This window comes from Myodes glareolus, chromosome 25 (assembly GCF_982192425.1).
Source record: "Myodes glareolus chromosome 25, mMyoGla1.1, whole genome shotgun sequence".
In the NCBI taxonomy this organism is placed as follows: domain Eukaryota; kingdom Metazoa; phylum Chordata; class Mammalia; order Rodentia; family Cricetidae; genus Myodes; species Myodes glareolus.
Genome location: NC_142050.1, coordinates 34755697 through 34768290, shown reverse-complemented (window position 1 = coordinate 34768290; position 12594 = coordinate 34755697). Strand labels below are relative to the sequence as shown.

The 12594-nt window shown below is 43.1% G+C and overlaps 1 protein-coding gene across 6 annotated transcripts in view; it reads left to right on the top strand.

Annotated features, from left to right (window-relative positions):
• The window catches only part of Dgki (diacylglycerol kinase iota), a 455950-nt gene that overhangs the window by 428781 nt on the left and 14575 nt on the right, over window positions 1-12594 (top strand). For all 6 annotated transcript variants that reach the window (XM_085683757.2, XM_085683755.2, XM_085683753.2 and 3 more), the window contains one exon: window positions 2872-2992. In XM_085683757.2, coding sequence (XP_085539883.1) covers window positions 2872-2992 — 121 coding nt within the window. The remainder of the gene's footprint in view (window positions 1-2871; window positions 2993-12594) is intronic.

The window sequence follows — 12594 nt, the reverse complement described above, 5'->3', positions numbered from 1 at the left end:
CCTGAGTAACTTGCTGGTGTGTTGTGTAATAGTACTGGTTGCCTCTAAGAGGTATTTTAGTTAGGGTTTTATTGTTGTGAAGAGATACCATGACCATGACAGCTCTTATAAAGTAAAACATGTAGTTAGGGTGGTGGCTTACAGGTCAGAGGTTCAGTCCTTTGTCATTATGGTGGGGAACATGGCGGCAAGCAGACAGACATGGGGCAGGAACCATGAGAATGCTGCATCGTGAAGGCCACGGGAAGTTGACTGACTGACACACTGAGGGAAGTTTGAGCAAAAGAGACATCAAAGTTGGTCCCCACAGGGACCAATTTCTTCCTACAAGGCCAAACTTCCTAATAGTGCCACTTCCTTTGGGAGCCATTTTCTTTCAAACCGCCACAGTGCGGGGATATACCTTTCCCCTCAGCCCATGAACAGTACAGGCTGAGAAAACCAAAGGCTGTAAAAGGAAGGAAGGTGAGAATTACTAACTTTTTTTAAAAAAAGTATTGTAACTGTAATTCTTTTTCTTAAGATTTATTTATTATGTATACAGTGTTCTATATGCCTGCAGACCAGAAGAGGGCACCAGATCTCATCTTGGATGGTTGTGAGCCACCATGTGGCTGCTGGGAATTAAACTCAGGACCTTTGGAAGAGCAACCAGTGCTCTTAACCTCTGAGCCATCTCTCCAGCCCTGAAAATTACTAACTTTTTCCTCTTCTCTTTTTTCTGTCTAGTATCTTCCCCTTTTCCTTTTCTCTTCTTTTTTCTCTTTCCTTTCCTTTCCTTTCCTTTCCTTTCCTTTCCTTTCCTTTCCTTTTCTTTCCTTTCCTTTCCTTTCCTTTCCTTTCCTTTCCTTTTTCTCCTCTTTCCTTTCTGTTTTAATAATTCCCATTGAATGAACCAAAGAATGCCTGTTCTATATCTTCAGCACATCACTAGCAGAAAACAAACTGAGAGAGTTGCCTACATATAGGTCAATTTCAGGCTCACTAATATGATTCTGGCTACATGTTGCCTGTACTGTTTCCTCCTGTAATGTTCCAGGGGACTGTTGCTCAGAAGAGAAACCTCATCCCTAAATAGAATTCCTGGAAGTTCAGAGTCATTTCCCTTCGGTGGGCTAGCCAACACAGCATACAATCCTATAAGGACTCACTTACCTTGAATTCTGTGGGAAGCAAGCACAACCCTTGCACAACACTCGTAATCCAGTTTGCAATCTGAAGCTCTTTCCACATGCTTTCATTATAGGCAAAAACTCCCCAGATTATGGATGTATTATTACACATCCTAAAATATTTTACAGAGAATTGCTTAAAATACGAGAAATCACTAGATCTAGCTGGTTATCCTGGCACAATCTACGTTATAATTATTCCCTAGACATCTGAGGAGTGACTCAGCAATACTTTATTTACTATGAGATGAGATACAGAAAATGGAGAACTTTCTTTTTCAATCCTTTCTCTTTGTATGTATATTTATCTCTCATCTCTCAATTTTCTTTTTGCTTCCCTCTTGTGTGTAGAATGCACAATACATATCAAGTATTAAACAGGCGCTGTATGAAGCAGGGGTAGCAGGAGGAGGTGGGCGAGCAGACTCCAGGAGCGCCCAGGCACTGAGGATATGTACTCCCTAAATTCAATTGCTAATGGGCTGACTTCTAGACATAGTGTTCAACCTTCCCAAAAGGCAGGTTCAGGATAGCCAATCCTTTCTTGGTCTGGGTGCATCTGTACACAAGGCGTTTATAGCGGAACACAACAAGATTCTCCTTTGGATCGGCATACTGTTTCTTCCTGTTCTCTTGCCCTCAAGTTTGGGGCTACAGCTTTCCATGCTCTGGTCCTTCTAGCACCTCAGAGCACCCAGTCTTCTTAGTCGAGTTTCTAGATACTTTTCCGTGACTCCTTTCTAAAACTCTACTTCTCTTGGTGTCCCTCTGCTGGCCTCATACTGTCTCTCTGTAACCAACATTTCTGTTCTTCCTATGAGATTTGGAGGCCTCCGAGGCTGCTGACTGAGTCACATTCTTATAGCTCATGTGTTTGTATTTCTTGAGACCTGCTCTGTTGGTAGATTCTTCATTGTCTCCATAATATAATAATCTATGAGAAGCTTCACCAAGGCTACTCCTGTCCTAATACTCTACAGTTTGGATAATGGTGACACTTTTATACTCATGAACTAGGTCTACAACTTCATTTGTCCCCCACCCCACCCCCTTACTCTCTAGTGGCTATGTTTTTAGCTTTTATCACTTCCTGTTCTCGTAGAGAAACAATGACATTCACACTATCATTTTGGTCCTTTTTATTCCATGATCATCTCTAGCCATGTTGGGTATGTACTGCTTGATCCACAAGAGGTATCGGGGTGAAAATGAACCGTCTCTCCAGGTGTGTGTACATGTACATTCATGTGCACGTGTGTGTGTATGAGTGCTATGTGCAGGAAGATGAAGCATTTGGTATTTGTGTTCATGACAAGTCAAAAACAACTAAAGATAAAAGAAAGGAGCCTTGAGGGTCAGAGCCAGGTTCTTCCTGTTATAACGTATGTTGGATGGATCTCAGGAAATTTTAGTTTTCTTCTCAGAATCTGGGGCTCGGAAGAGGGGAAGAAAGCTAATTTTAAATCTTTTCTATTTCCTTGAGCTATTTGATGCCACAGACCCTTTCCGGAACCATGTGAAGCATCAACCATCTATGTGAGTGATGAAGGGATGGTACTTCATCACTTTGACTTTTCTCTGTGTCCTCTGAGGCTAAACACATGTGTGGTTTACTAACTGACTCTTCTGTGTGACCTCGGGGCTTTTATCCCTGCTCTAGACTCTGCTGACTCTCTCTCCCTGTGTCTCTTCCTTTCAGCTCATAGAAAGCTATAAGAATGGAGGCAGCTTGTTAATTCAGGGACCAGACCACTGTTCACTCCTTCACTACGCAGCTAAAACTGGCAATGGGGAGATTGTGAAGTACATCCTTGACCATGGTGAGTCGGAAACCTACCAGGGGTCACTTTCCTACAGAATTCTAGAGAGCATTGTCTGTGTTGACACTCAACCAGGAGATCTCCACGGGGGAATATTCACCCATTGTTTCTCTGACACCCGCTGATGCAGGTGGGCCATCTTAACCACGCAATTAAAATAAACCTTTCTTTTTTTTATATATCCAGATTTAGAAAGGGAAGGCTTTGGGAAAGTAATTCATTTAAAAATCAAAAGGCTTTCTAAAATTAGTTCATTTGCTGGGTGCTGTGATGAATACCTTCAATCTCAGCCGTCAGGAGGCAGAGGCAGGTGGATTACTATGAATTTAAGAGTTTGAGGAGGGGCTGGAGAGATGGCTCAGAGGTTAAGAGCACTGACTGTTCTTCCAGAGGTCCTGAGTTCAATTCCCAGCAACCACATGGTGGCTCACAGCCATCTATAATGAGATCTGGTGCCCTCTTCTGGCATGCAAGCATACATGGAAGGAATGTTGTGTACATAATAAATAAATAAATCTTTAAAAAAAAAAAAGAGTTTGAGGAAAGCCTGGTCTATGTAGTGAGTTATAGGTCAGCTAAGGTGGCATAACAAGACCCTGTTTCAAAAATAAATAATTAAATAAAGTTAAATAAAGTTAATTTATTTTAAAAATGTATATCTTTGCTTTTATTGTATAAATGTTTTGCTTGCATGTATGTCTGCTTGCCACATGTGTGCCTGGTCCTTCTGGAGGTGAGAAGAGGGCATCAGATACACTGGAAAAAGAGTTATAGTCAGCTGTGAACCGCTGTGTGGGTACTGGGATTTGAACCTGGGTCCTCTGCAAGAGCAGTCAGTGCTCTTAACCACTGAGCTTTCTCTCCAGTCCCTAACATTAATTTATTTAATGAACTAAAACTTGTATTAACAAAAACAGCCTGACATAGCTGTCTTTATCTTGTAGAGCTTTTCATATGTTAACTGTTTGGACTCTGCTAGTCAATCTGTATTTGTGGTTGATTCTTCTGCAGATTCCTGTATTTGTTCTATCCCATTTTTCTAATTTCTTAGTTTTTGTTGGTTGACTCTCATTTGTCTCTTCTCCCAACTCACATTTAGTTCTCTGGAAAAATTCGTGGTGCCGCCATGTCCCATGTTGCTGCCAGGTCTCACCTCCTGGAGTGTGTCCTAATCGGTCCTATGTACCATGTGGCTGTCTGAGAGCACGTCCTGGACTGTGTTCTAACAACTGGGCTTCAAGCTGGGGCTTAGATCATCCCCAAGATGGAGAGCTCATTGATTAACATCTGATTCTAGAGCCCAGTGGAAATATAATTACACACGTGGAACACAAGCCACTCAGCTTCTTGCATTATATATAATTGAGCTCTATATTTTTCTCTGCACCCCGCCCTGCCTCTCCTCTCCTTTCAACCCTCTCCCAAGGTTCCCATGTTCCCAATTTACTCAGGAGAGCTTGTCTTTTTCTACTTCCCATGTAGCTTGTACATGTTCATGTAGATCTACATATGTCTCTCTTAGGGTCCTATTTGTTGTCTAGGTTCTCTGGGATTGTGACTTTTATGCTGGTTTTCTTTGCTTTATGTTTAAAAACCACTTGTGAGTGAGTACATATGATAATTGTCTTACTAGGTCTGGGTTATCTCACTCAAAATGATGTTTTCTAGCTCCATCCATTTGCCTGCAAATTTCAAGATGTCGTTATTTTTTCTGCTGTATAATACTCCACTGTGTAAATGTACCACATTTTCCTTACCCATTCTTTAGTCGAGGGGCATTTAGGTTGTTTCTAGGTTCTGGCTATGACAAACAAAGCTGCTATGAACATAGTTGAACATATGTCCTTGTGGCACAATAGACCATCCTTTGGATATATACTCAAAAGTGGTATTACTCTTCCTTGAGGAAGGTTGTTTCCTAATTTTCTGAGAAATCGCCACACTGATATCCACAGGGGTTGTACCAGCTTGCACTCCCACCAGCAATTCAGGAGTGTTCCCTTTACCCCACATCCTCTCCAGCATAAGTTGTCATCAGTGTTTTTGATATTGGCCATTCTTACAGGTGTGAGATGAAATCTTAGAGTTGTTTTGATTCACATTTCTCTGATGACTAAGGATGTTGAGCATTTCCTTAAGTGTCTTTCAGCCATTTTAGATTCCTCTGTTGAGAGTTCTCTGTTGCTAGCATGACTGGATGTCAACATGTAGAAGAATGAAAATAGATCCATATCTATCACCATGCACAAAAATCAAGTCCAAATGGATCAAATACCTCAACATAAAGCCAGCCACATTGAACCTCATAGAAGCGAAAGTTGGAAGTACACTTAACACATTGACACAGGAGACCACTTCTTAAATATAACTCCAGCAGCACAGATACCGAAAGAAACAATTAACAAATGAGACCTCCTGAAACTGAAAAACTTCTGTAAAGCAAAGGGCATGGTCAACAAGACAAAATGACAGCCTACTGACTGGGAAAGATCTTTACCAACCCCACATCAGACAGAGGTCTGATCTCCAAAATATACAAAGAACTCAAGAAATTGATCATCAAAAGAACAAATAAGGGCTAGAGAGATGACTCAGCAGTTAAGAGCATTACCGGCTCTTCCAAAGGTCCTGAGTTCAATTCCCAGCAACCACATGGTGGCTCACAACCATCTGTAATGGGATCTGGTGCCCTCTTCTCACCTGCAGGTGTACATAGAGACAGAATGTTGTCGAAAGAAAGAAAGAAAGAAAGAAAGAAAGAAAGAAAGAAAGAAAGAAAGAAAGAAAGAAAGAAAGAAAGAAAGAATTTCCAGTTTAAAACATTTTTTTAAAAAAAAAGAACAAATAATCCAATAAAAAATGGAGTACAGAGCTTCTTGCATTTATAATGAGACTAGAGATAGAGAAGTGCAGGGGGAGGTGGGAAGAAAAAAAATGCCTTTCTTGGAGGTGTTTAAGAATAAGTGAAAGAGCCTGTCAGTGAGACCCAGGTCCACAGAAAGCCTAAGCAACTTCTTTGAAGCACTAATTGTGAGCCTGCTTACTTCGCACAGACACCAAGCTGTCTCTCCAGCCCCTTGAACTTACTTCCTCTGCACAGGTATTTGAGCAGATTCATGAGTCCTCCCATCCCTTTGCTTCTCTTGGTATGCAACTGGGGACATTTGCATTTTTCCACTCATTCTTTTGACAAATCCACATGGTGTGTCTATCAGGAACTGCCTGCTATAGGCTGACACACTTAAAATGCACCCAAAAGAAAATGCATCCAATAATTTTAGCAATAACAGGCCCCACCCAAAAAACCCCACAATTAGTGTGCAAATAAATCCAACACAATTGAATGTGGATGTTTTAGGTCTTACTATAAAGCCACACACAGATAGCGCAGCTACGACTTTTCAAGTACTATGTGAGATGCCTGTCCAGAACACACCACTTAATTTAATCTTTGCCAAGACCTCATAAGCAGGCTGCCAATCATTTGGGATTCTCCTTCCTTCATCTTTCTCACTATGCAGAGTTTTGCTTCAATTCTTGGCCAGAGTTATGGTTCAAGGGCTGGAAGGAAAGGCTGTGAAGGTAGAGTGGTGGGCGCTGGAGAATGGCTTTGTCCCAGGAGACCGGGTGATTACACTCCCGCCTGTCCTAGAAGGATGGGCTGTGGTGCTGAGTCTGCTGTGGGCATCATTCCTTCTCTTCTCCTGACCATTCATCCACTACATTTCAGAGAGAGACTTGCAAATTCAATAGTGGCAGGATTCCTGCTGCACACATATGCCATGGGTTTCTTCTCCTTTCTGTGACAGTTTCTTCAAAAGGCTGATGAGGAGCAAAGGCAAATTTTGGAATATTGCACGTGGACACCAATTAAAGTCACCCTCATCTATGGGGCTTTTTCCTTCTAAGAAAAGAAAGTCCTCAGGATTTTCACAAAGTCCAAAAGGTGGTCATCTGACGTGAGACTGCCTAACCTAGAAATCTTTGGGCAGGTTGGCCTCAAACTTGTAGCAATCCTCCTTCTTCTGTCTTCCAAGTACTGGGGTGAGAGGTGTCCTCTGTCATTCCCAGCTAACTTGTGCATTTCAAAATCACAAACTATCTTTGAATCATCCACCTCTCTGAAATGATGGGAAGCCCTCTAGTGAGATAGATGTTCTTCAGGTCAGGTAGAGATAAAAGGGAGGCGTTCCCTTGGGCATACTTGGTCCTTGGTACTTTTTGAGCTCTCTGCAGGCTAACATAATCTCTTCATGCTTAGTGTACTGGAGAATAACAGACATGTTTATGTATGCTGAAAATCTCTTGACGTTCATGTATGTGCATATGCACATAACAGCTTGGCTCACATCTCTCTGATAGCTTTTGATAATAGAAATCCCACAGGGTTTTCAAAGACCTTCTTATGGGGGGTGCCACCAGGAATGACTTAAGACATAATTTAGAGCCAACTGAAAGTCTTTATTCCAACTAGCTGGGACTGCACTCAGGTCTTTGGGATGTAAATGTAGCCCCAAGCATTTGGGCTAATGGGGCTTTTAAAGGCAAAAGCCACATCTCAAAATCTCTCTCAGCAGCTGCAGCAAGAGGTTTGCACAAGCAAGCAGTTTAACAGAAGCTAAGTTACCTGGGGCATCTTGGTCTCAGGTCCTAGAATAGAGTTGGGTAATTTTCCATGGGATTCTCCATCAAGCTGTTCAAATTCTAGTTAAGTCTGAACTGGCCTCAGCAAGAATTCAAGATGGAGGAACCTCTGCACTGCTTACCCTCTCATCTTCTGTCTGTTCTCAGCCTTTATAATAATATAAAATAATATATTAATCAGACAATGATTATTAGGAACTTCTGGGCACTTTGCAAGGTACCTCCGTCATATTCTGCATGGCTCCATAAGTTGGCTCTCACCTCACAGCATCCTTTCTGCTCTGAGCTCCAGTCTGCTTTGTCCCTTCATTGGATGCTGATCCTCAATCAGGAGGACCACCTTCTGATCCAGAGTCCCAAGAGATGAGTTATCTCAAGCACACGCAATACTATTTCCTTCCAAGGGCTCTTTTGAAGACGACCGTGGAGCATGGGCTGTGAGTGGAATGTGGAATATGTAGCGTGTTCTGAGAAAGCCATAGGAGGCATCTTCCTTTGGACTTCCCTCCGATGTGTGAAACACTGCTTTCTTTTAGTGGGGGAAAAGAAAACTGGAATCTGGTTATTTCAAGGCCTGAGAAGCGACGGGAGGAAGAAAAGAAGAAACAATTCCAGAGACAGGGCCGAGTCCGTGGATACAGGGACACCAGCAGGGACTCTCCCCGCGGTTGCTGCTTTTCAGCTCCTTTCAACCATCATTTTTACTGGCTGCCTCCCCCTTCCTTTACTCCCTAGAGCATTTTGCTCTTTTGTCTTTATTCTCCCTGTGCCCCCCGGCTGCCCCCTACTGTTGCCTCAGATAGAAACCCGGCTCATGCATTTCCTTCTTACTTCAATGGGTTATTTTGTCTTCTCTCTTTTTCTGACCCCAGTCTTTCTTTTCTGGTTTTTTTTTTAACCCCCACTTTTTTCTGCCTCTGGTCCCAGTGAGAAGGACTACCGTCCTGCTGAGACAGGATGACAGTGCTGTTAGCATTCCCAGTGCCAGCTCTCGCCACATCTGTGCAGCCTTTGTCCTGTGGCAGGGGAGGATTTGGAATGGTCTGCTGGCAGCGTCAGGGAGACTAATGGGAAATGAGGTCCTGGAGGGAGTCTGTGGAGCCTTGGAAGGAATAGCAGAGATTTGGATGCATTGGTGAGAGACAAATTAAACAATATATGAAAAGGCCCATACTCTATAGTGCATATGAAATGTAGATAATAAAGTCACGTGGACGTGACCTGGAGTGGCCACTCTCAGAACATCAGGACTTCAGAAAGTTCCAGTACTTACCACAACAGTCACTTCCTCACATTGAGAGATAGAGCTTTGGGACATTTTGCTACATGCTACATTGCCTAAGCATAGTCTGAATTGTACACACACACACACACACACACACATACACACACACACACACACACACATACACACACACATACACACACACACATACACACACACACACACACACACACACACACCTTTACGGCATGAATATAAATTGTTCTTCACAGGCTCCTGTAGTTTTCACGGTCTGCACCTGATTGTGGTGTTTTGAGCACCCGTGGATCTTAGGAGGGAGTGGAGAGTGAGGCTTGATGGTGAAAGTTTAGCTTTGTGCTAGGAAGAGCTCTCTGCCTTCTGACGGCTTCTATGGAACTCCATCGCCGTGAACCATGCTGCTCCCACCGCCATGCCTTCCCTGCCATGACGGTCTGTTCTCTCTGAAATGTGAGCTTCTTCCTACCTTGGTTCTATCCAACTTTGCTTCTGTTATGTATTTTGTGACTGTTCCTCGGTTTTTAGACATTTCCCTCTACCCTACAGCTTTGTGAATCCATGGTTCAGCTACGGCTCTTCCTCTGAAGGGAAAAGAAAAACACTTAGTATTGACACTGGCATCCAAAATTGATTTAAAGCACCCTCAACATTTTATTTTTTAAAATGTGATATTTGTGTTCCAGACACTTCTGAGAAAAAAAATATATACCCATTGTTGTTAGCATCTATTGTTCTAGGAAACAATAAAATGTATTATTAAAGGTAAATTTTTACAATTCTGCACAGTAAATTCTCCTATCTCCATTGGATAGGGAGTTAAAACTGTGTCACTGTGAGGTGGAGTTATCTTCCCAGACTCATGTATGTGTATGATTTGGTTTCTGCCTTCTGTATTCAAGGGCATATGAACACAAGGCCCAGGTGAGAAGCCACACGCCATGGCAGCTCCAAGCTAGTGTCCTCTGTTGAGTTCCAACGACAGCATGCATAGGATCCTGGAAGAAAGGCAAAGATTTCATAGACGAATTTGCACCTTAGTCCGTCAATGAAGACTTCACGCTTATTTTCTGGTGCAGGATAGCTGGGTGAGAGAGCAAACCTAGAGATGCGAGGATTCTGGGTTAAGTATTTTTCTGTGGCTGTGACATAAACCTTGACCCAGGCAAAGAGTTTGGGAGCTCACGACGGTAGACTAGAGTTCATCGTAGAGATGAGAGGCGGTGCACGAGGCAGGCATGGCAGCTGGTCCAGGGAGCCGAGAGCTCATATCTCCAACTGCGAGTAGGAAGCAGAAAGAACAAACAAAGTGGCAAAGGCTGTTTAAATCTCAGAGTCTGCCCCCAGTGACTTCCTCCAGTGAAGCTGTACTGCCTGAGCCTCCCCGGACAACACCAGCAACTGGGTGTTGTCTCAGGTCAAATGCCTGAGACAATGGGGGGGCAGTCTCATTCATACCACTGTAGACTCCTGCTTAGGGGCAGAAGCATGAATTGTCTACTGGCGGTTCAAAGCTCTTATTGCAAATTCCATGGGGGGAAGGGGAGAACATCTCTAATGGGGATATTCATATACACAAAACAAATCCCAAGTCCTGCTTTCAACCACTGACACGTTAGAAAAACACAGTTCTGTTTACTTTTTGTCTTTCTTCTTTCCTTTATTAACAAAAAAGTAGGTGCTACTTTTTAAAAAAAAAATCATTTTGTTTTTCAAAAGAAGGTAGTGTGAGTTTTGTCGATCATTTTTATTTATTTATTTGGCTACCCATTTTCCAAGTTGCACATCAGGATCACTGCACAGTTCCGCACAATGTTAAAGCATAGCTCCTCACAGGTCATTGCAGTGCAAGCCAGGAGGGAACGATGGCCTGAACTCAGATGTGTTTGTCATCTACCCTCCAGGTGCTTTTGCCGTGCAAACGTAATTCGTTAAGGCAGCGGTTCTCAACCTTCGAGAGCTTTTAACACAGTTCCTCATTTATGTCATGGTGATCCACCACGATAAAGTTATTTCATTGCTACTCATAACTGTATTTTTTGCTATTGTTTATGAATTGTACTATAAATATCTGATAGGCAAGATATCTGATGTAGGATCCCCAAAGGGGTCATGACCCACAGGTTGAGAACCACCGCTTTAAGGGCTGACACTTTAAATGATTTAACAACAAGTAAAATGTGCTGGCATTCATTTTTTTCTGTTCTGCTCTCATACATTACATCCTGACTACAGCTTCTTCCTCCACTCCTTCCACCTATCCCCCCTGCACCTCCCGTCTCCCCAGATCCACTCCTCCTCCCTTTCCCTTAAAAAAAAAAAAAAGGAAAGGTCGTTCAGAGATATCAACTGAACATGGCATAACGCATTACAATAAAACTAGGCACAGACCCTTATATCAAGGCTGGGCGAGGAAACCCCGTAGGAGGAAAGGAGTCCCAAGCCCAGGGTCTGCGCTCTTCAACACAGTTCCCACCTGGAGCCATCCGGCCGCTGCCCTTCCCTCTTCTGCACTGGCTGTTTGCTCGCCAGTGTTTGGAATGTTCTTTCATCATCCGGCTGTCTACTTGATGGAGGACCAGGGACATTAGGTTAATTACATCAATCACTTTTGAGTCTTTTACTGAGACTGAAGTGGAGTCCCGTTAGATGTGATCGAAGAGCATGAGTGCCAGCTGCCAGCTGCAGAGGAACCCTGCGTAGCCAGGGGCGTGCCCAAATCAGACCCGGTCATCACTGTGGGATATTCTGAAGCTATGGCTGTGGTGCTCATGATCAGCACCATGAAGAACAAAGTCCTTTTTCCCCCTTTCTTTCCCTTTTGATTGTCGCACTATTACCGCCTTAGCCCAATCAAAATGACTCAAGGATCCTTACCAGCATAGAGCCTTCAACCCAGCAAGTCTTAGGACTCACTGTGGGTTCCACTCAGAGTTTTGAAGGTCAGCCATGATGAAAGAAGACTCCAGAAGCTCTTTGTTGCCTTGGTCACTGTGAAGAGAAGAGCGGTGATGAGAATACAGCAGCTGGGGGAAGCTGGACTGCTGTGTTCCTGGAATTTATGTCTAAATAAATGGCTTAAAAGGCTCTCCGCAGATAGCAGGGTCTCTTTAGGTGGAACTTCAGGTGCTCCTGAACCTCTCAGAAACTGAATAAGCCTGGAGTGCATGGATCTCAAGTGGGAGTTAGTGGCCCCTTTATGTCACTTTTCTTTACTGCTGTTACAGTGTTTTGACTTAACGTGGCCAGCTGTAGTGGGCCCCAAAGCACTACAGTTGTGATTCTACATTTGATCAAGTCCTTATGGGGTGCCAGGAACTGCTGTTAAATACTCTAGATTGTACTGACTCATGGAAACTCCAGGTGGAGGGTCAATGTTACCATTAATGAATCCATACAATAATTGATATAATATTTATATAATTTAGAGGCAGGTGGAAAGAAGAAAGTGATTCTTACATTTCAGAGATTTGGAGTAATTCAAGACATATATTTGAAAAGGAAACACATGCTACAATGTGGAACCCGTAAGCATCATAGGGTTAAATTTCTTTTGTCAGTTGTCTCTTTGGGAGACCTTGCCATAGTTGGACTTTAAGGAAGATTTCAGTTTTAGGTACAGGATCAGGAGAGGGAAGCTTATCATGGATAGGGAGTTTGGGAGAAAGGCCCTTAGAGTGGGGGAAAGCCTGAGAAA